Source organism: Apodemus sylvaticus, chromosome 4, assembly GCF_947179515.1.
Source record: "Apodemus sylvaticus chromosome 4, mApoSyl1.1, whole genome shotgun sequence".
Lineage (NCBI taxonomy): Eukaryota > Metazoa > Chordata > Mammalia > Rodentia > Muridae > Apodemus > Apodemus sylvaticus.
The window spans coordinates 14,613,537-14,637,108 of record NC_067475.1 but is presented as its reverse complement, the minus strand read 5'-3'; the positions used below and the strand labels follow the sequence as shown (position 1 = coordinate 14,637,108).

General features: G+C 47.2%; 1 protein-coding gene across 3 annotated transcripts in view; it reads left to right on the top strand.

Moving 5' to 3' along the window:
- Window positions 1–22,068, top strand: part of Mcoln2 (mucolipin TRP cation channel 2) — a 51,025-nt gene extending 28,957 nt beyond the window's left edge. For 2 of the 3 annotated variants that reach the window (XM_052179000.1, XM_052179001.1), the window contains exons 6-14: window positions 15–111; window positions 898–997; window positions 6,474–6,586; window positions 8,628–8,777; window positions 10,392–10,493; window positions 10,574–10,696; window positions 16,965–17,171; window positions 18,928–19,049; window positions 21,251–22,068. In XM_052179000.1, the coding sequence (XP_052034960.1) occupies window positions 15–111; window positions 898–997; window positions 6,474–6,586; window positions 8,628–8,777; window positions 10,392–10,493; window positions 10,574–10,696; window positions 16,965–17,171; window positions 18,928–19,049; window positions 21,251–21,287 (1,051 nt within the window). In that variant the 3' untranslated portion in view covers window positions 21,288–22,068. The remainder of the gene's footprint in view (window positions 1–14; window positions 112–897; window positions 998–6,473; window positions 6,587–8,627; window positions 8,778–10,391; window positions 10,494–10,573; window positions 10,697–16,964; window positions 17,172–18,927; window positions 19,050–21,250) is intronic. The other variant, XM_052179002.1, reaches the window with a different exon arrangement.
- Window positions 22,069–23,572: the final 1,504 nt, after the last annotated feature.

Genomic DNA, 23,572 nt, shown 5'->3' with positions numbered 1-23,572 from the left:
TGTATTTTATTTAGGCTCGTGCAAGTGGATATCTCCTTTGCCCTCAAAGGAATTGACTTACAGGCAGTCCATTCCCGAGAGGTACCGGACTGTTACCTCTTTCAGAATAAGGCAAGTGTCTTTGTTTGATGTCTGCCTCTGTTCTGTTTCCTGGGACTTTTGTAGTAGAGGATAATTCCTTCAGCTACAGATGTTAGATATTGTTGTGCTGGAGCTGCTTCCATGAGGGTGTGGTACCCGATCGAGAGACTGTTTCCTGTGAAGATGGAGCCTTTTCCAATTCTCTAAAACCCTATTCCTGGGTTGGGAAGGTGGCTTGATACATAAAACATGGGGATCTGAGTTCAAATCCCCAGCACCCCAGAAAACCTTCATCCTTTACACTATAGTTTTTAGCATTACAAAATTATAAATACATTCTCCCAGTTAGCTTCAGCTGTCAGCCCGCAGTGTCCTGAGGGTGTGTCCATGGAAGGATTACCCAGACCACACTGGCCTGTGAGCTTCTCAGTGGGACATTCTCTTGGCTATTGATTGATGCTCTTCTATCCTTGGATGACAGTCCTGGGCTGGACCAAGAAGCAGGCTAAATGAAGGTTATGAGCAAGCCAGGAATCAGACTTCCTCTGTGGCATGCTCTCCAGTTCCTGCTGTGACGTTTTTTTTTAGAGATGAGGTGTGACCTAGAATTATAAGCTGAAATAACCCTTTCCTCCCCAAGCTGCTTAAGACCAGTGTTTTACCACAGCAGTAGCAGCTGGACCGGAACCCACGTGCAGAGCCATTTGCATCCCTAAGATCTCTCTGTATCAGAGTTCTAGGTGCTGCTGACTTTTGTAAGCAACCCCTACCCCACCCTACCTGGTTGGACTATAACCTCTTCGTTTCTGTCTCTAGATTACCTTCGACAACACAGCCCACAGTGGGAAAATCAAAATCTATTTTAACAGTGAGGCCAACATAGAAGAATGTAAAAACATGAACATATCTGGGTCTAGTAAGTGCACCATTCATCCTGTGGTTTGTGGGTTAGGGGAAGTTTGGGGGACCTAGAGAACCCACGTGATTGGGATGGATGGTGGTGGGAAAAAGGTTTCAGAGAAACAGTTCAAACGCTAGTCCCAAGCGAGTAGTACAAGTCAGCAGGTGTTATTGCTTCTTGGGAGTCCGTGACTTACGAAGTTCACCTTTGCAGCCTGGGTTTGCAGTCTGGTTCTGTGCGCTATGGCTGGAGGCTTGGACCTGTTGCTTGGCCCCTCTGTCTTAGAATTTTTCTCTACAAAGCAAGAGCAATGGCTGCCTTTATTGAGGGTGTCAGTGCTGAATGCTGGGAACGGAAGTCATCAGAGTTGACTCCAGCGAGGAGAAGCCTTAGCAAGGTAGACCCACGTGACCAGATCTCTGGAGTGTTATGGCAGCGATAGCTGGGGAGGAACAGAAGGTTTGAGTAAGAAGGGAAATGATAAATTTGACCAGGGCTGAGTGGGAATCATGAAATGATTCTTGGAGGAAGTATGCTCTGATCTAAGCCGTGGGCAAAGGTGAAGAGTCGCGGCCCCAGAGAGCATCCTGAGTAAACATGGGGACATCTGCTCAGTCACCTGATGGTCCTCGTGCTTAAATAAGCTTGTTGAGCTAGGTATGGCTTCAGAAACCTGCAATCTCAGCTACGCAGGAAGAAACAGGGACATTTTGAGTTCAGGGCCAGCCTAAGCCGCACAGGGATCCCTGTCTCAAAAGAGGAGTGTAAGAGATGCGCATCCTGTCTTGATTAGGAGTGGTCAGGGAGATGTCTCTGAAGGACGCTGAGCGTGGTGAACTGGGGGCTCCTTCTAAATGAACTCACTTGGACCCGATGACTGGAAAGACAAAATATGAGCCACGTGGTTTTTATTCCAACGGTGGCTCATTCCTTTCCAGCTGTACAATGGCCAATGATCTTGAAGAGTTCTCTTTCATTTCTAGCTTTGGTTTCAGTCACTCCTCTAAAGGAAGGACATTGTCTGGCTTCTGATATAATCAATTTTCTATTTCGCAGCAGATACTCAAAGAACAGCATCAAGAAGGCAGTGCTAACATCCAAGTAAAGACTGAAGCTATGGGTTTTTTTTGGGGGGGGGGGAGAGGAAGTAATCTTTGCCGTATATAAACTGTGATTTGCAACAGGCTAAGATCAAAGTGAGCTACAGGGCTCCCCAGACAATGATTCCCACACCATGCATCCCCAGCACTGGTGCACAGAACGGAAGAGCTCCTGCTCCCCCGTGTGGCCAGCAGAGAGAAGCACATGCCTCACAGACCTAAAATGTGCAAATAAGCAACATCTTAGAAACTAGACCCTCCTTCAGTCTCTGCTCCGCACCTCCTTCAGTCTCTGCTCCGCACTTTGTCTCTGTATCTCCTCCCATGGCTGTTTTGTTCACCTTCTAAGAGGGACCAAAGTATCCACAATTTTGTGTTCCATCTTCTTGAGCTTCATGTGATCTGTGAATTGTATCTTGGGTATTCCAAGCTTCTGGGCTAATATCCACGTATCAGTGAGTGCATACCGTGTATGTTCTTTTGTGACTAGGTTACCTCACTCAGGATATTTTCTAGGTCTATAAATTTACCTAAGAATTTCATGAATTCATTGTTTTAAATAGCTGAATAGTATTCCATTGTATAAATGTACCGCATTTTTTTTTTATCAATTTCTCTGTTGGGGGACATCTGGGTCCTTTTCAGCTTCTGGCTATTATAAATAAGGCTGCTATGAACATACTAGGGCATGTGTCCTTATTACATGTTGGAGCATCTTCTGGGTATATGCCCAGGAGTGCTATATCTGGGTCCTCAGGTACTACTATGTCCAGTTTTCTAAGGAACAACGAGACTGATTTCCAGAGTGGTTGCACCAGCTTGTAATCCCACCAGCAGTGGAGGAGTGTTCCTCTTTCTCCACATCTTCTCCAGCATCTGCTGTCTCCTGAGTTTTTGACCTTAGCCATTCTGACAGGTGTGAGATGGAATCTCAGGGTTGTTTTGATTTCCATTCCCTGATAACTAAGGATGTTGGACATTTCTTTAGGTTCTTCTCAGCCATTTGATATTCCTCAGGTGAAAATTCTTTGTTTAGCTCTGTACCCCATTTTTAATAGGGTTATTTGACTCCCTGGAGTCTAACATCTTGAGTTCTTTGTATATATTGAGTATTAGCCCTCTGTCAGATGTAGGGTTGGTAAAGATCTTTTCCCAATTTGTTGGTTGCCATTTTTGTCCTATTGACAGTGTCCCTTGCCTTACAGAAATTTTGTAATTTTATGAGGTCCCATTAGTCAATTCTTGATCTTAGAGTATAAGCCGTTGGCTTTCTGTTCAGGAAATTTTCCCCTGTGCTCATGTGCTCGAGGGTCTTCCCCACTTTATTTTTTTATTAGATTCAGTGTGTCTGGTTTTATGTGGAGGTCCTTGATCCACTTGGACTTGAGCTTTGTGGACTGCCCCACCTGGAGATCCACCCCATATAATATCACCAAACCCAGACACTACTGTGGATGCCATCAAGTGCTTGCTGACAGGAGCCTGATATAGCTGTCTCCTGAGAGGCTCTGCCAGTACCCGACAAATACAGAGCTGAGTGCTCCCAGCCAACCATTGAACTGAGCACAGAGTCCCCAATGGAGGAGCTAGAGAAAGGACCCAAGGAGCTGAAGGGGTTTGCAGCCCCATAGGAGGAACAACAACAAGAACCAACCAGTACCTCAGAGCTCCCAGGGACTAAACCACCAACCAAAGAGAACACATGGAGGGATCCATGGCTCCAGCTGCATGTGTAACAGAGGATGGTCTTGTTGGACATCAAAGGGAGGAGAGGCCCTTGGCCCCGAAAAAGCTCGATGTCCCAATGTAGGGGAATGCCAGGACAGGGAAGCGGCAGTGGGTGAGTTAGTGAGCAGGAGGAAGGGAGGGGATGGGATAGGGCGTTTTTGGAGGGGAAACCAGAAAGGGGATAACATTTGAAGTGTAAATAAAGAAAATATCTAATAAAAAATTAAATAAAATGAGGAACAAAAAAGCAAGAAGAAAGAAAGAAAGAAAGGAAGGAAGGAAGGAAGGAAGGAAGGAAGGAAGGAAGGAAGGAAGGAAGGAAGGAAGAAAGAAAGAAAGACTCGATCTCATCACTGGGAAAACATGCATTTAAAATAAAGAGAGGGGTTGTGAAATCACTGAAAACCTGAGGTTTAGAAGCCAGTTTAGGAGATGGGTTATGCAGCCTCTTCCATTTGAAGCTGTGTGGATTGAGCGGCTCTGCCTAGGAGAGCTCAGAGGCGCCATCTGGTGGGCACTGGTGGATTGAGCGGCTCTGCCTAGGAGAGCTCAGAGGCGCCATCTGGTGGGCACTGGTGGATTGAGAGGCTCTGCCTAGGAGAGCTCAGAGGCGCCATCTGGTGGGCACTAGGCGCTGTTTTCCAAGTATTCTGATGTTCCCCTCTGCTCACCCACCCGGCTTCCCGGCTGCTGCTTCATTCTCTTGGCATTATCTACAAATATCCACATTTCCTCAAAGCAAGAACAGGCAGCATCCACATCCATAGACACACCTCATCTGCTTTCTGGGGAGTCTTCTCCGAGTGAGCTTCTGGTCTCCAGCACTTATATTTTATATAGTATAGTTTATAGCCAGCCACACGAGGCTTTAGAAGAATGGGTGGGTGGGGCTCCCTCTGATGGGGTGTGTGATGGTGTTTATTCATTCAGGGTTGAGGATGGCAAGCTTGGATAGCCCTGAGTCACAGCCCTGATCTCAGGCAGACCGTGGTAGAGTGTCTATGCACACGGGTCTCTGGGAGGGTGGAGTGAGTGGGTGTGGACTGTCCCTAGTCAGAGTGGCAGGGCATATTTCCAAACCAGTGTTTTCCAGCCTCAGATATGGAAGACCTTTCTGTAAGGCAAGACGCTTCAGTGGATTAAGACATCAATGGCTGCTGGATGTTGCCAATACTTGAGACACTGAGGCAGGAGAATTCCCACTAGTTCCCATTCAGCATAGGTTATTGTGATAGTTGCTTGTCTGCTGCTGCAATAAAACACCATGACCAAGGTGACCTGGAGAAGGAGGAGTTTATTTGGGCTTACGAGATGAGAGTCCATCATGACAGACAGACGTGGCAGCAGACTGCAGACATGGAGAACTAAGCCGAGGGCTCACACCTTAACCTGCAACCAAGAAGCAGAGAGAGGAGGAGTGGGAGAAGGAGGCTGTGGAGGGAAAGGGAGGGAGGCTGTGAAAAGGCGTCTTCTAGGCAAGCCGTAGCCTCAGACTTGGCAGCTGCGGGTCAAAGGCCTTCCCTGGGAATGCACGAGAGCGGGCATGTGGACAGTCAGACACGGGTGGAGGAGAGGCTCGGGGACCTATCGCACACCGATGAACGGCACACAACACAGACTCAGTGAAGCCGAAACTACTGCCTTCAGTTGGGTGCCCATTCATGACCACCAGGCTTCCAACATAGTTCTGGCCAATGGTCACACAGATGGGTCACAAACCAGACCATGAATCTGAGAAGGGGAGTAGGTATTGATAAGAAAGAGAGGGAGCTGAAAAGACGGGCATAAGATCAGAATCCATTATATAAACACCAAGCAGCAGAATTAACCAATAGAAAGAAAAATCTGAAACTTGATCCCCCAAAACAAATCCTTTGAGCAGGTGTATGTGGAGCACTGTCTTGGCCAAGTGCATGTGTGCACGGCTTGTGGACAGTTCCTCAGGCAGGAATAGAAGCAAGAGGGAGGCCAGTGCAGTCACTGCGAGGCTGGGGAGGGCAGCGGCCTGAATGTGGGACCGTGCAGTCTGAGGGCAGCTACGCTTACAGACCAGCCTCTGTCAGGCACACTCTCCTGCCGCTGTGTGTTCCAAAGGAAACACCAGCCTTCCTCCACTCAGCCGCTCACCTCTCAGTCCTGGAGTTACTTCCTGGGTGTCGACAGGCAGGAAAGGCATTTCAGACTGGCACTCTGGTGGGACAGTGTACCCTGAAGCAGAGGAGCACTGGGGGGGGGGGGAGAGGGGGAAGCCCTCTCCGTGTGGCATTTAGATTTGCTCTCTTATTAATAAGGGGGACTCATTATCTGTGCCGCTGTGTGAAGCAATGTAGGTTGTAGTGGCCTCTTCTGACTGGAGCCCAAAGGGATTGCATTCTGTTGAATTCTGTTCTGTAGTAAATATTTATAAAGAACTTAAGTGCACTGATTAACACAGCCTATGTTTGTAAATGTGTGGCCCTTCTCTCCAGGGTGTGTTAGCTTGTCTGCAAACTTCTGATTGAGTGCGGTATGCTATTGCTTCTGATGGTTACGGTTTTAACAAGAGAAAAAGATTTTTGCTTTTTATCTTTGTGTTTACCTTCAGACTGACGTTTGCTGAAAAGATTATTCTCCATAATCTGTGCCAGGCCTGCTTAACATCTGCATTCTGCCTTGTCCCGCAGTTCAGAGAAGCACGCACTATGTCCTGGTGTTTGACGTGTTTGTCATCATGATCTGCCTGGCATCTCTTATCCTGTGCACAAGATCTATCATTCTTGCTCTGAGGCTGAGGAAGGTAAGAAGGCTCTTCCCGTTCTCCCTCCACTCAGCTTATAGCCTGCATTTGTCTAAATCAAGGGAACAACATGGCAGCATCCAGGCAGTCATGGTGCAAGAGGAGCTGAGAGTTCTACATCTTCATCTGAAGGCTCCTAGCAGAATCCTGACTTCCAGGCAGCTAGGGTCCCCATCCTAGGGTCTTAAAGTCCACATCCACAGTGACATACCTATTCCAACAGGGCCACACCCACTCCAACAGGGCCACAACCATCCAACAGGGCCACACCCACTCCAACAGGGCCACACCTACTCCTATAGGGTCACACCTACTCCTATATACTCACTCCAACAGGGCCACATCTACCCCAAACAGGGCCACACCCATTCCAACAGGGCCACACCCACTCCAACAGGGCCACACCTACTCCTACAGCTCCCCACCTACTCCTATAGGGCCACACCTACTCCTACAGGGCCACACCTACTCCAACAGGGCCACACCCACTCCAACAGGGCCACATCTACTCCAATAGGGCCATACTCACTCCAACAGGACCACACCTACTCCAACAGGACCACATCTACTTCAACAGGGCCACACCTACTCCAACAGGGCTATGCCCTCTAATAATGCCACTCCCTGGGCAGAGCATATACAAACCATCACAGTGAGAGACATTGTTTAAAAAACAAACTAACAAGCAATTTAAGGTGGAGAGTGGTTGAAAAAGACACCTGGCTTCTACATCTGGCCTCTACATGTATGTGCACGTACATCCATGTGCATGAGAACATACATGCACATATACATACATCAAATTTTTAGGAAGAAGGTTTTAGTCATTTCACAAGGGTCAGATAATCATTATGCTTAAAATTGAGCTAACAAGTACAGGTATTTGTGGTGATCTCTCAAGCCTCTAGAAGTTTCCAGAATAAACATTTTATTTCAGGGATGATCCTAAAAGCATGTGTGGGTTCCGTCTTTTGTCTTCGATCAGAGTTCACTTTGAGGAGGCGGCAGCAAATGGGTTATAATGAAACACAAATAATTAGATGTGATTTCCTAAATAGTGACTTTGTAACTTTTTGCCTCTTTGAGCATGGTTTTTCAGGAGAACGTATGACTTCAGCTTACTGTGTGTGTTATCCTGGCGTGAGGCCGGAGTCTAGGTTCCCACCGGGTCAGGGGACACGGGAAGACACTGAAATACGATCTTCAGAGCAGAAAGTAGCCCATGACCTATTTTCTTTGATCTCTACTTTCACTTTGGCTTCAATTTTTTTTTTGCGTTTATTGTTTTTTGTTTGTTTGTTTGTTTGTTTCTTCGAGACAAGGTTTCTCTGTGTAGCCCTGGCTCTCCTGGAACTCACTCTGCCTCCCAAGTGCTGGGATTAAAGGCATGCCCCACCACTGCCCAGCTCTTTTTGCATTTATTTATTTTCTTATTTTGTGTCTGAGTGTTTTGCACACGTGTCTGTGTACCATGTGCATGCAGTGCCCCCAGAGGGCAGGAGAGGGCATAAGATCTCCTGAAACGGGAGCTACAGACAGTTGTGAGCTGCCATGTGTGTGCTGGGAGTTGAACCTAGGTCCTCCGGAAGAACAACCAGTGAGTGCTCTTAAGTAGACATCTCTCCATCTTTAACTTTGTAAACATCTACTTCATGTCTGCCTTCCAACCCTCTAGATATTCTGAATCCAAGGTTGAGTTCCTCTCTGCCAAGGTCAGGGACACAGTGCCCTCATCCTGGACTGCAAAAGGACCCTAGTTCAAGGGGCAGCCATCCGTCAGCTTGGATGAGGGCATCGCTTGCAGTATTTGGAGCACACTCTGGGTTATAGCTGTTGGAGGGACAGCGTATACACTCAGTGTTTGAGTTAATTTAGCAGATGTTCGAACGCTTGCTCACAGGGGACTAGACAGTGCGACTCAGCATGTGGCACTGTGTCTCCCTGTGAGGTAGATCTGCCATCTTGGAACTGTTCGCTCTTGTCTTCTGCCTCCGGAGGGCAGTGTGATTTGTAAGACGTGCCTTTTAACTGTTTGCCGCAGAGATTTCTAAACTTCTTCCTGGAGAAGTACAAACAGCGAGTGTGTGACGCGGATCAGTGGGAGTTTGTCAACGGATGGTACGTCCTGGTCACTATCAGCGACCTCATGACAATAATTGGGTCCATACTGAAGATGGAAATCAAAGCCAAGGTCAGTGACATCTAGAGTCTTATATTCTCTCAGATGACCTCCGGTGCTGTAAGACACGGAATCTTTCTGGGGACTAGCCTGCTTCCCGTGTTTTCTCTTTTCTCTCATCCATTGCACAAGGCCGCTTCATGTTCTTCCCCAGGAAGAGTGCACTGTGGAAGGCGGCGTCCTGTGGCCTTCCTCCGGAAATGCATGGCAGCATCATTCGAACAGGAATTAAGTTTGGGGAGACTGAGAGATGGGCTTTGTGTGTAGTCATTTTTCAATGTATATCTATTTGCCTGTGTACTGGTACACAGAGAAGACCTTTCTCCTAAGCACACCTGAAGAACCAGTGGTGTGTGTGTGTGTGTGTGTGTGAGAGAGAGAGAGAGAGAGAGAGAGAGAGAGAGAGAGAGAGAGAGAGTCTGAACATACCTGAAGAGCCATTGGCAGGTGTGGGGGCATCTCAGATGCTGTGGGCCCCGATGGCGGAGGGATCCACAGTTCTTGAGTGTCTCCATGGTCTGACCAGTTGCATACGTTGGTTGGTTTGTTCTCACAACTGGACTGACTCTCTCAACAGTTCTCTTCTCTGTTCTACATCAGTCTCACAAAGCTGCCCTCCTCATGGCTACAGTGTCTCCCTGTCTCTGTTCCAGCTACCTCGGGCTGGCTTCCTCTCTGACCTGGCCTGCCTTAGCATCTTTGTTTATGTTTCTCACTTTAGCCTTATATCCCACAGATCCAGCCGCACAGTGGCTGGGCAGTCTTCCTGAAAGTGCCCATCTTGCTGTTACAAGTGTTCTGCCTTCCAGGATCTACTTAAGATGAAGTGACCTCCACCTCATCATGGCCTCTGGGGTCCCCCTCATTCATCTCTGGCTTCTGTCCTGTCATTCCACACACCAGACCTCAGCCCGGGCATGTGTTCGGACTCTGTCCGTACACCTGTAGACTCCTCTCGAGTCTGTGCTGTGTGACCAGCTTAGCTCCAGGTCACACCCATGGGAGGGCCTCTGTGACATGTGGCCAACGCATGCATCTCTCATTGAATTTAGCATATTATACTAAATGGTTGTTTGTCTCTTCAATGAAGCCTGGGATCTCTTGAGAGCAGAAACTATGTCTGTAAATCACTCTGCGGTTTGCTTCTGAAAATCGTTGGACTACATTGCTTGTTCTGTGCCAAACACCAGGCCCTTTCATGCCTAGGTCAGTGGCAAATGCAAGTTTTATTTTAGAATGTTATTTGGGAAAAAATTTAAGTTCACAATTAAAATGTTAAAATAAAATAAAAACCAAATATTTGAGGCTTTCCTCTTCTTTCTTCCCCTCCCCCTCCCCTCTTCTCCTCCCCTTCTTCTTCTTTTTCCTCCTCCTTCTGCCTCTTCTTCTGCCTCTTCTTCACTTTTGCTTTGAAACAGGGTTTCACTCTGAAGTCCATGCTGGCCTAGAAGTTACTATGTAGCCCAGGCTGGCCTTGGAAATGCATGTCGATTCTGTAGTCTCAGCCTCCCAAGTACTGGGTGACAGACATAGGTGGGGGCAGTCAGTTTTTCTCATCTGTTAAAGGGGGGTGAGCAAGCCAAGCACTCTGGGGGCACGGCTCAGCTGTTTTCTTTTCCTCCCCAGAACCTCACAAACTATGACCTGTGCAGCATCTTGCTGGGGACGTCCACGCTCTTCGTCTGGGTTGGAGTCATCAGATATCTGGGTTACTTTCAGACCTACAATGTAAGCTCTCGCAAGTGCCATTGTGATTGACTGGGGTTCTCATCCTCGGAGCCCGGGCCATCCACACCTTTGTCTTCCAGGTGCTCATTTTAACCATGCAAGCCTCACTGCCCAAGGTCCTCCGGTTCTGTGCTTGTGCTGGGATGATCTACCTGGGGTACACGTTCTGCGGCTGGATTGTCTTAGGACCATACCACGAGAAGGTGTGTAGCACCAACTCTTTCTGCATCGAGGGCACGTGGGGCCCTTTACCTCAGACTCCGGCAGTTACCTCCAGGGAACACCCCGGTTGTCTGTACCCAGAGAGCTACTTTTCTTTTTCTCTGCCGACTCCTTTTGAGCCAACTTTAGGATATTAGAATAAGAACACCTCTCAGAGTACTCTGAGCCTGGCTCAGGATCTGACACATTCAATCGGCTGATTAGCAGTGAACAGTGTTTACCTGTGGGGTCACTGTTAGCAAGCTAGCACTGTAGCTCTAGTGTGAAGCATTTGGGTCTGCATCCATATTGGCTGAGAACATCGGAGGAGAGTCATGGCCCTGCCTGGAGTGAGCACTTCATCTGTCTTGACATGCGCACACATCCTTGAGGGTGGTTTGGACAGTCTCAGGTCTGCCTCTTAGCTGAGTTTCTAACTATATTTCCTTTCAGTATCATCCTAAGTCCATAAGACTACAAGCTTATGGTCAAGTTCTGGTCAATCCCAAGAGCTCTGAAAGAAGTGCTGTGAGTTCAAGGGCAGCCTGGGCTAACTGCTATATTCTTGGCTAGCCTAGGACCAGGAAACTTTGCCTTAAAACGATGATATAATTGATTGGTAGAATATCACAAGAAGAAATGAGTGCGGGTATATTCCAAACCTCACAGCATTTCTTTCCCCCATCTTGGGGTCCTTGGAACAACAGAAAAAGGACAGCAGTCACCACTACTGTCTGGAGTAGTGCTGTGTGGAGCATTCCAGAGTCTCTCATGTCACGCACATCCTGTCACGCCCCTCAGGCACCCAGGAAGGAGACCTTGACATTCACAGAAATATGTGGTTTGTAAGCTTTTCACAGAGTGAGTGACACACACAGCTCAGACCCTTCCTGCTATCCAATCAAACCCCCAGGTGGGACACCAGCGTTCCTTCCCTGTCTGTCACATTTAATGCGTCTGAAAAGAGTCCTGATTTTTCTTTCCTGGATAAACAATGCAATGAGCAAAGAGGCAGCCTCCAGCGTAGCAGCGAATCCTGATGATCCTATTGATCTTCCCTGTCTCGTGTCGCGTCTTTGAAGGTGACTCATAGGTAAAGATTGCTCTTTGATATGATAACTCTAGTGAGTCTTACCAAGTCCGGGAGGATTTGCATTTTTCTTTCTCTTGTGTGCCTCCTGCTCCTGGAGCAGCTTCACCTCTCTGTCACTAGAGGGCACTGTTGCACCGTGTGGAATAAATACTGGGCCTAACTAAAGAGGCTTTCATCAATCCATTGGTCCCAAGTCAGCCGGACAAGTGGTCCTATGTCCTTTGTCACACACTCTGTGCAGTTCTGTCCCCAATCATTATTCTGAAAGCTTCGCAGTTAATACTGTTTGAAGTTTACCGAATGGCTGCAATTCTTTGCTTTTTGTTAGGCCTGGTGTCCAATTCTTTATCTCCTTGGCTGTTCCTCCTCTCATTAGTCTTCTGTCACTGGGATAAAATGCCCGGCAGACCGGCTCATAAGGAAGAAAGGTTTATTTTAGCTCGTGGCTCCAGTGCAGGGTCACTTGGTCCCATTGCCTTCGGGTCTGTGACCAGGCAGTGCATTGTGGCAGGACACAACAGAGGAAGCCTGTTTGCTGCACAGTAGTCAAAAGCAAAGAGGGAAACAGGAAGGGTTGGGTTTCCAAGAACCCCTTCAAAGCATATCCCCAGCAATCTCCCACTAGGTGCTATCTCCTAAGGTCGCCCAGTGATGCTGCAGTTTGGAGACCAACCCTTTAATACGTGTGCCTTTGGGGTCATTTTGAGGTCAGAGCTTCCATCCCGCATCTCCTCTTCCCTGGGAGATGGCACCATACTTTATGGACAGAGAATAAGGACCTCGATATACCGAGGCACTTTCTGCGTTCACCCAGACAGTACGTCACAGCGTTGCACCGGGCCTGCCCAGCCTCGGTTATCATGCTTTGACATCAAGAACAGCGAGCATCGAGGCCGGCGTTCATTAGCACTTTCAGAATCGCAGCAACCTTTCGTGTGAAAGGCATTCGCCATTTAAGACAACCGAGCAAACAGAAGACTCTAAAGGGAAGGTGTCAGGAAAATTTTTATTTGGTGCGGCCGACTGGAATCAAAGCAGCAGACTCTAGTAGCTTCCTGCCTTCCTGTTACCCATCTGATTTCAGAGGTTCAGCCCCAGGGACCCAACCGTCACATCGATGCCCGTTTCCAGCACTAATGGACTTTGGCACTGGGCTCCTTGAGAACGCCTAGGCACAGAGAGTGAAGGACGGCTGATTGTCTTCCACACCGCGTTCTGAATTATTAAGCACTCCTCTAATGTGGCTTTTACATTTCCTGTCTCCAGGGACTTTTTTTTTTTCCACTATGAAGCATGAATAATAGTTTTGTACTATCTCCATTTTACAAATAAGAAGAACAAGCCACTGATAAATCATTGCACTTTGCCAAGGCCGTGGGCAAAATCGTGAGAGTTCCAAAGCTTCTGGTCTTGCCCAGACACTTCGCTTATTCATAATGAGCCACTAAAACATCTTACCTATTATAAGAGATTCTTGCTACCTGTCTTCAAACTGTACTTTAAGTCCTTCCTACAGAAGTGATGGCGGGCTGTATCTGCATTTAAAGGAGAGGTCTTTTGGTGCCCTCACAAGCATCATTTGTGACATAAATGTTTCGTTTCCTTCTGTGATTTCATAGGACCACCAGGACATTTAAATGGAACCACCCATTGGCTGCTTATTAGCAGTCTCTATGCACATAGCACTGTCACGACTGAGTTCCTAGAAGGCAGAGACTGTGGCTCATTCCTCTTCATGGTTTTGTTTCCCACCCTGGCGCCTGCAGTGAGTCAAGTGCTCAGCGAGTTTGCTGGTGAGAGCCAGCTGGCCTGCCTTCCGAGGTGTGATGGCTAATCTACACGGTCAGCCTGCCTGGACTGAGCATCTCTCAGAGACACACCTCTAGGCATAGACATTTGGACGTTTCCAGAAAGTTCTAACAGGGGAAGGGGGCCTCATCCTGAGTATGAGTGGCTCCACATAAGGACTCAGAGTCCGGAATGAATAAGAAGGGGGCAAAGGAGACCCTGGAGAGAGCCCTGACTCTCATCCTTGTCACTGAAAGGCAAGCAAGCCGCTGTGGTTCATTCCCATTGCCCTGACTTCCTGACATGATAAATTGTATATCTGGGCCTGCCCCGCCCCCCTAAAAAAAAAACCCTATGAGGAAGATAAATCCTCTTTCGTTGCCAGGTATTTGTTCATGATGACAAGGAAATCAGTTAGACAGGGGGTCTTGCTGTGCCTAAGAGCTAGCCAATGTGCTATCCAACTGAAGACATTTTAGCACCTGCCCATTGGCCCCTTTATGCTCATGTGTTGGAATTTGGCCACTAAAACAACTTTGGTTATAGTCTATTCTTGTGGTAGAAAAGTGGCCCAGTATGCAGTAGTTACTTTATTTGGTCTTTGCTGTAATCTGGCGGGCTAGAATAGGTCTCATTTGTACACAGGAGGGAGAGGTATAATAGTTATGAATACATTAATGTTGAGATGGGCATTGTGTCTATACTGAGCATGTTCACACAGGAAGCTAAGGCGTAGATCTGATAGGTACTGACCAATGAGCTGTCTGAAGTTCTGAAGCAGGAAGCACAAGAGGCCTTGAAACCAAAGACAAGAGACTGACCAGGTTACAAAGGAACTGGGGGGCTCCAAGATGCTGTTAGAATTTCACTGGTATCCAGGGAAGCCAACTTTAGCCCGATTACTGTCTTAAGTTGGTGACAGTAGGAAACATGCCAGGAACTTCCTGTCTTACTGTTAAGCAGTCCGCATACTTACTGCTAAGAGATCTGCTCAACTGGATGCTTCCTGCAAGACTCCAAGGAGAGCAACATTAGTTCCGCTCTATGGAGCAGACTTTTCAAGGGCTTGAGAGTGATCACTGTTTGGGACTTTTCTCCTACCTGCATCTGGGCCTGCTCCATCCAGTGTTAAGACAAGTGTGAGATGTAAGGTTTGCCCTACAACTGAGGTATAGAAATGCATTTTGAGGCCATTAAAAGACGGCCCTGCCACATTCTCTAGGGTTCCTACTGATAACGGAGCAAGGGCTGCAGTTGACGGAGCATCCTATCCCCAAGCAGATCTTGGTTTAGCTCTTGAATGTTGACTTTGATGCAGAGGGAAAGGAAGAATACATGAGAGGGAGAGACCAGATTCTACTGGGGAAGTATGTGGAGAGCAGAGCTAAGCAGGGATATTAATATAAAACAAGAAGCAACCATGAGGTACATGGAAGAAGGACTTACTAGAACCTTCCATGCTTCTGTTTTCAGCTTTATGGCCATACACAAGGGTTGTTTGCTTGTTTCAGTTCGGATAGCAGGGTAAAGAGACTATCATGCCCGAGGCTCCCCTAGAAAGGAATGACATCAGAAGAGGGAGGAAGGCTCATATCATGAAGCACATGGGATTTGGAGGACCAAAGGGTAGGGAGACTGCCTGGCCACACCCGCATCGATGTGAATGTTCTCAATTGTTTTGGTACAGATGTTTCGTTTGGGTGGGCGTTGCAGTCAGTTACAGGAACAGAGGAATTTGGAAGGAGAGCCCTTTTCTCGATAGGGTGATGTGAGGTGCATTTTGTTACCTGTAACATGACAGCAGGTCCCTCCTCCCCATGACGATGTCCCAGATGCTGATCAAGGCCTTGGATGTTCTCAAGGCCATGCTCAATTAATGAACATAGAGACCCCGACCTGAATGGATTGAAAACTCTACAGTAACCCTTTTTGTGTATTTCTGAAAATCATACTGTCTTTTGTTTATTAAGTCACTATTACCCCAGCAGTTTTTCATATTTGTCTACTGGCTCCAGGGACGTGTTTATTTGGGGCATACGGTTTGTTTTAGTGGAGTTGGAGGCTGTTTGATAGCTCCTCAGAGCCAGGATGCCTGCCTGTGGATCCTAGTGATGCTCTGTGTCAGCCTCGGACCAGTGCTTAAGCTCCACGTGCCTCCCTTCAGCTGAACAGCCTAGAGTTCCAGGTCCCACCTGGTACCTCAGATACACTGTATCTAAAATGTCTATTACTAGCCTACCAATAGTGATTTTTCTTGTGGCTGCAACAAAGCAGCTAAGAAATGAATCTGAAGGAAGAGTTCCCTTTGGCTTGCAGTTTGAGGGTACATTCCACCGAGCTGGGGAAGTCCCAGCGGTAGGACCTGTGAGGTAGTTGGTCACACGGCATCCACAGTCAGGACACAGACAGAGATGGATGCTGGAGCTCAGCCCACTTCCTCCTTTTTTAATAAGCCTGTGGCTAGAGTAAGCCCAGGAAATGTTGCCACTACATATGGGGAAGATCTTTCCACCTGAGTTTAACTCCTGACACCTGCGGGGGCATGGCAGGCTCTTAGACTCAGACAGTCGACAGGGGCATGGCAGGATCCTAGGTGGTTCAACTCAAGTTGACAGTCAAGATTAACCATCCCACGGCCCCTCCTAGCCTTCATGCAGATGCACATTCTCCAGTGTCTCTTTTTTTCTGGCTAGGACTCTGTCTCGCGTTGACTCCTGATGTCGCCTCTGACTGGCATCTGCCCTTGGGCTATCTTGCTCTAGGAAATCTATGACATGCTTTTAGTTTTTAAAGATGTATGTGTCAAATCGCATCTCTCCCGTGGCAGAGATGCCATTCAAGTCTGCTTGTGAGCTGGATTGCACCTGACACATGCCCAGGTCTCAATGAGGTTCTGGGCAATTCAGTACAAATGTCTCTTGTCAGTCATTGCTGTGGGTCTCAGAACCACAATTTCCCACAGTCACTGAAGACAACCTTTTCTTCCCTTTGTTAAGAACTAGTTTGGAGTGTTGTTGAGCTACTGTGTCCCACCCCAGCTCTGCCCCAGGCCTTGCTGTCTTAGCTGTGGCCTTTCTTTACCAGTGGGAAGTTCCTGGAAAAATGTTTATCATATGGTTGGGACATCTGTGGCTTAGCCCTTTAGAAAAACCCTTTTATATTGTCCTGAATCTCAACCTTTTCCAAATGTTGCTTGCTGTAGTATAGAGACATCACAGTCCTACTAATGACAAAAACAGCTCAAAGACAACCAGCTCCCTGCTGCCCCCTGCTGCCCCCTGGAGCTCCCTGCTGCCCCCTGCTGCCCCTGCAGCTCCCCGCAGCCCCTCGCAGCTCCCAGCTTCCTGTGGTGCTCAGTCTCAGGGATTCCTTTACATTTCCCCTTGCAGTTTGAAAACCTGAACATAGTTGCAGAGTGCCTGTTTTCTCTGGTCAACGGCGATGACATGTTTGCCACGTTTGCTCAGATCCAGCAGAAGAGCATCCTGGTGTGGCTGTTCAGCCGCCTCTACCTGTATTCCTTTATCAGCTTATTCATATACATGGTCCTCAGTCTTTTTATTGCGCTCATCACTGATTCTTACCACACCATTAAGGTAAGTCACGATCAATGTTTGCTGCCCAAATGCATCATAAACTTTGTATGGATTGGAGCACAAGAAAAGGCTGTAATCTTATTGAAATGCAATTTGTTTCTTCTTTTAAATTTTTTTAGAAAATAAACCTTTTTGTTGTTGTTGTTCTGATGACTAATTTTAAATATGTACTTGTCTTAGTTAGAGTTTCTATTACTGTGCTAAAACACCATGACCAAAGCAACTTGGGGGAACAAAGGGTTTATTCAGCTTACGTTTCCACATCACAATTCATCATCAAAGGAAGTCAGGACAGGAACATGAGCAGGGCAGAAACCTGGAGGCAGGAGCTGATGCAGGGGTGATGATGGAGGGTGTTGCTTATTGGCTCGCTCGGCACGCCTCACTCAGCCTGCTTTCTTATAGAATGGAGGAGCGCCAGCCCAGTGATGGCACCAGCCACGGTGGGCCAGGGATCCCCCCACTGATCCATAATTGAGAAAATGCCCTTCAGCCAGATGTTGTGGAGTCATTTTGTCAGTTGAGGTTCCCTCCTTTCAGACAACTCCCCCTTATGTCGACTCAACATAAAACTGGCCAGCACAGTACTTGAAACAGTTTACTTGTTACCCTGGTGTGGGTTGGAGGAGTATTTGGACAGAGAGAGAGAGAGAGAGAGAGAGAGAGAGAGAGAGAGAGAGAGAGAGAGAGAGAGAGAAAAAGCTGATTTTGAGGAACTCAACAACCCTGTTCTCAGAGCTGACAGATGCTCCTGCCTGAATGGTTAGCTGGGACATAGGATTCAGTGTAAACTCTAGCAATGGGAGGTAATTGCCACCCTGACCACTGAGAAATGGCCCTGAGATATCTTATATACTTAGGGTGCACACTTCCTTGAGGTGAAGGAAAGAGCTGTTACAGCTTCCTAAGCCACAGTACATCCCATGCCCTTTCCCACTGGGCCTGTGTGGGTGATGTATCCACGGATGCTCTCTGTCTTTGGAGCTGGTCCCTCGTGTCAGGAAGATCACTTCAGGGCCAGCCCCTAGATGACTTCAGGACAAGCGCCATGGTGGTGTCCTTCGTCACTGCCCTTTGCTCATACAAACTCAGAAGAAAGATGGTCAGTGGTCGGGGCATGCGAATCAGAGCCAGGTATGCATGGTAGCTGACCCTCATTAGCAAGGTGTGCTAGGACAGTGTTGCAGGCTCTTGCCATGAAGATTCATGTCTTTGGCATGGTCAGAGCTGGCATATGTGTCCTTGTATGGGCCAAGTCTGAACACTGGGATGGATGGACTTACTAAACATGACTGGATGCTAGGGGTATTTTGTCTGTTAGGAAAAATCTACCGCCTGTCTCACTCTGTGGTCATCTTTTGTGTAAGCAGAGAATGTGGATTACGTCCCTGTAAGATTCTAAGCGGGCAGTGTGTGGGGTGACAACTGCTGGCCTCATGATTAATATCCTTAGCTTTCTGCTCTGGATGATTTCTTTCGATTCTTTTCAGCACACTTCTCCCTCTCCCCTTCCTTGTTTTCTGGAGTTTCCCCTTCCATTGTTCTTAGTTCCCCTGCCCCATTCTCTGCTGTTCTGGGACAGACAGATTGTTCTGGGACTGACAGACTGACTCTGCATCGTCCATAGTACTCCTCAGATCTGAATTAGCACCTTGGGAGTGGCATTTTGCAGAGGTGGGTTTGCCTTGTTGACAATGGGAACCATTGCTCGTGCCCTAGACAGGGGGTAACAACAACATTGTGTGCTCTTTAACAGAAACACCAGCAAAATGGGCTTCCTGAGACGGACCTGCAGAAATTCCTGAAGGAGAGCAGTAGCAAAGATGTGTACCACAAGGAGCCATCAGCCCTGCTGTCCTGCTTCTGCTGTCTCAGGAGGTCAGTGCTGTGTCTGTAGTGGGAAGAAAGTCATGAACTCTGAAATCTGCCCGTAGTGGGAAATGGTTGCTCTTTTTTTTTCTTTCCTCCCACACAGATTTGTTGGAGAAATAAATTGTTTCTCGTAAAACAATGTTCTGCACAACAAGGTTTGTGTACAAAGATCCATGATGTCACTGAGACTCATAGTTAGAAAGCCTCAGGAGGAGAGGAATGGTGACCAGAGGCGGGAGGCTGGATCTTAAGGGTCAAAGGAAGAGGTGGGTCTCTAGGCACATCAAAGGCATCTTCTCCCCCGACAGGGCGTGGAGCAAATCAGCTCCTTGAACAGATAGGACATGATGGAGAGGAAGCCATTGGTGTCTGTCCCACTTACCTTCCTATTGCTGTGACAAAGCACCAAGATAAATAATAAAAACTGAAAAAGAATTTATTGGGGTTTTTACAGATTCAGAGGGTGAGCCCGAGCCCTGACCATCATGGCGGGGGGTGGGGGGGCATGTCAGCAGGCGGGCATGATGCTGGAGCAGTGGCTAAGAGCTTACATCCCGATCCACAAGCATAGAGCAGAGAGACAGCTAACTGGGAATGCATGTGCTTTTGAAACCTCAAAGCCCATTCCAAGTGAAAACACCTCTGGCAAGCCACACCCCTAATCCTTCCCAAATAGTCCCACCAGGGACTAAGTATTGACATATATACGCCCGAGGGGAGCATTCTCATGCAAACCAGCACAGTGTTCTTGGATAAAAGCACACATCAGCTGTTCTTCATCACTAGCTCTTTGGACTCTGAGAGATATGACCTGATTCTCAGTGACGCCCCACAGTTATGTGGGGACCAGCATGGAGGTCATATGGGCATGGTTTTCTCAAATGGACCCAGATTTGTTTTCACTTGGGTCAGAGGTGGAAAATTTTCAAGTATTCCTTGCCCATGTTTTCTGAGGATTCCATCAATCCAATTCCTAAAGGAAGATGGGAGATCATAGCTACTTAGGCTCACATGATGAGTTTTCTATCCGTCAATTCACACTGCTCCTTGATATTTGCAACAGGATGAGTGAGCACATCCAAAGGATGTCTGGTAAACATGAGATGAGGTCTTCTGACACATTTCCAAAATTGCATTTCATCCTCTCAGAGCATTAAACTATTGCTGTGGCTGCCAGGATAAAGGAAAATTAGTTTTCTTAATTGGCAGCTGCCTCCTAAGACATGGGAAGGGTAGTGCAGGTCTCTAAGGGCCGCCATGGCATTGTGTAGTTATATTAATAGCTTCTCTGGCTGTCGAGGCAAATGCCTGATGATAAACAGCTTAAGGAAGGGCTTACGGCAGCTCAGGATCTGAGCAGGTAAAGCACGTTGGCTGGAGCCCGTGGTGGCTTTGGTGGTCACTTTTGGTAGTCACGTTGGACACAGGGAAAAAGCAGAAGACGAAAGCTGATTCTCTGCACTTGTTCACTCCCAGTCAGGGCTGCCCACCTTCCAGAGTTCTTCCTTCTCAGTTAAACTTCTCTAGAAATACCCTCAGCTGTGTACCCAGGCACAGATAGTCTATGCCTCTCCTGAACCACTTGATGCCCTCAGGGTGAGTCTGCTGGTCTCAGATTCCTCTTCTCAGACTGATAGGAGAGAGAAAGGCTTGGCTTGGCAGATGTGAGTTGTCAAATGTCCTCTGCTATGAAGGAAGGTGTTTGGCCCTGATAGGCATTAATCTGCTCTGCTAAGAGCAGGTGCTGAGAGGCGATGGCTGCTCATAGATTGTTTCCAGAGCCTCGATCCAAGCCTCAGAGTATATTTCCCCTTCTCCATTTTCTTCCTCTTTCACATTTTGCTAACATAAGCTATCTATGTCTAGATAGTATTCTAGTCCTTTTGTAAAGATTTTGGAGAGTCCAGGTGGCAAAAAAAAAAAAAAAGAAGTTGCCTAGCCTGGGCAAGACCCTCAGTTTGATCCCTAATATCACTATCTGAATAATAAAATAAGAAACAAGAGCTGTAAAAGTCAGATGTGGTGATGTATGTATTCTGGGATGGCAAGCAGGAAGACCAGGAATTGAAGGTCATCCTCAGCTACCTAGTTTGAGGCTAGCCTGAGCTACACGAGACCCTATCTAAAACATCAACAACACCAGCCTATCCAAACAAAAATTCTTAAATTGACATTCTCTTTCTCCTTCATCTCCTTTTCTGTTACAGGAGAAGAAGTGATGACCACTTGATTCTCGTTGACTAAAACCCTTGGCTAATGTCAGTCAAGTCCAGACGCTCTTCATGCTGAGGTCATACAGAGAGACCCCAGAGGCAACAGCAGTTCACTCAAAGATTGTCCTACTGAATTATGGATCCAGGAGGGGTGTCCATGCGCTGTGGACCGGAACTGACATTCCAAAGTTGCTTTTCTATAAACATGGAGCGTGAAGAGTAAGCCTCTCCTGGGAATTACTGTGAGGCCAGTGTGACAATGACAGTCATCAGCAGTCTGGTCATTTGTAACTCATAATGTTGAGATCTAAAAATCTATTCCCATTTCAGAGTGTGTAAGCAATATCTAAACCCAGGTAAAGATGGGTGCTTATTGACAGAAAAGATTTCTTTCAAACTGCGATCCTTGGATTTGAAGACATTCTTGTTAACTCATGGTCCGCACAGAAATACATTTGGCTTCAATATCGGATTAAGACTTGAAGCTGGAGAACTGGTAAGCCAAGGAAGGCTCACACTCAAACACGAGCAGAGAGGTGTCTAGAAGAACTCAGATCGTGACGGATTGTACTGTGAGCTTGCTTCTTCAGCAAGCGTGCCACGCAGTGTCTGTTAGCACAGTCGTTGGGATGCAGGAGCACCTGGCTGTCCCTCAGGTGAGCTCTCCCTGGACTGGACATATAATGAGTGAGTTGCCTAAGCTCGGAGTGGCCACCTGTTTCCCAAGTCAGCTCCACTGTGGTGGGGATTTGCCCTTGTCATGGAAGAAAATGTGGATTTTTTTTTCCTTAAATAAATTTATTTTCACGGTGCTGCATTGTACAATTATTGTGGTGTCTCTTGACAACCACCGAGTGAGAGTTTCATGTCACACCATCCCTCTTGAATGTTTTGTCTACATGAGAGATCTGCTGTTTTTAAGCATGTGGCGAAGGAGCTGAGGGTTGGTCCATAGAAGCTATTTAATAAAGATTTGGGCTAATGACAAGACATTAATATCGTTATGCCATAGCTGAGCTGTCTACTGGTGCAGAGGGAGATTGGGGTTAGCATCTCAGAGCAGCCCTGCCCTCCCTGCCTTTGTCTCCGCCCCAAGACTTGTTGTCTATTCCTCTGTCTGCTCCTTGTCCTGATCTTCATATGCTCCCAACTAATCCAGGCAGAGGAAACCCTGCAGTTAGTAACAGTGAGATCTGGAAGTGAGGAAAGGTCTCATGCCAGGGCTCTTTTCTGTCCTGGGTAGGGCAATCTGAGTTTTGTTCCCAGCTCCCACACTGTGGCTCACAAGACCCCATAATTCCAGTTCCAGGGAGACCATGCCTTTTTCTGACATTTGCAGAATGGTACAGATGCATCCATGCAAGTTAAAATTCATATATGAAATAGAAATCAATCTTTAATTCTCTTTTAAACGAAAAAGACTCATGCCTACATATAGAGTGCTTAACTAAAAATAACATTTTAGTTAATTTTTCTTTTAACAAAAAATTGCAAGAGTCTCGGGGTTTGTTTTTAAAACTAAAGATCATCAGACTGAGGTTCTAGGTTTCTTCCTCTGGTTCCAGACCAGGTACATGGCTAAGCCACTGCTAGCTTGCTTGACTCTGAACAGACTAGATTCGCAGTCTGTATCTTTGGCTGCCATTTGAGTAGAAACTTAATGATGGTATCACCCGTCCTTAGCTACATTTTAAAATCGGCTTTCAGGTTTCCTTTCATTTCCTTTTGTTCCACTTGGCTCAAATGCTTTCAGGAAGAAAAATATTTCTCAAGGTTACTGTGGAAACATTGTTTCTTTTTCTCTTAGTCATTTTGAACAATGGAGGCTTTTCTCACTGCATTCTTTTTCCTGTGTTACTGATAGTATAATAGGGTAACTGATGATGGACAGGTGGAGGACAAACCCTTCTCTTAGACCTCAACTTGAGTACTTCACTGCGACCGGAGATATAATCTTTTTACCTTTTAGTTGCATCCTGAAATCTCTACTCCTTGTAGAAGTCGTCTCTTTGGCTTATAGTGACTCAGCCAAAGCCACACACAGTACCTTAAGGTAACTGACTTGGAACAGCAGAAGCAAGCATAGCACGCGAGTCCCTTGAGTCCCACTCAGCCTGTAGCTTTGGGGCTCTGGACAAGCGACATTCTGCCTTGAGGTGAGGATGATAGATCTCAGTAAGTGAGACTGACCTTTGAACAGCTCCTGCCCTGGACTCCGGCACTAGTGACCTGGAGCCGTTTCCCTTCCATCCTCTGCTGTGTTTAGAAGCAGATTCCATGCAATGGTGCAGACGGAAAGCCTTCGCCTCTGTAGCT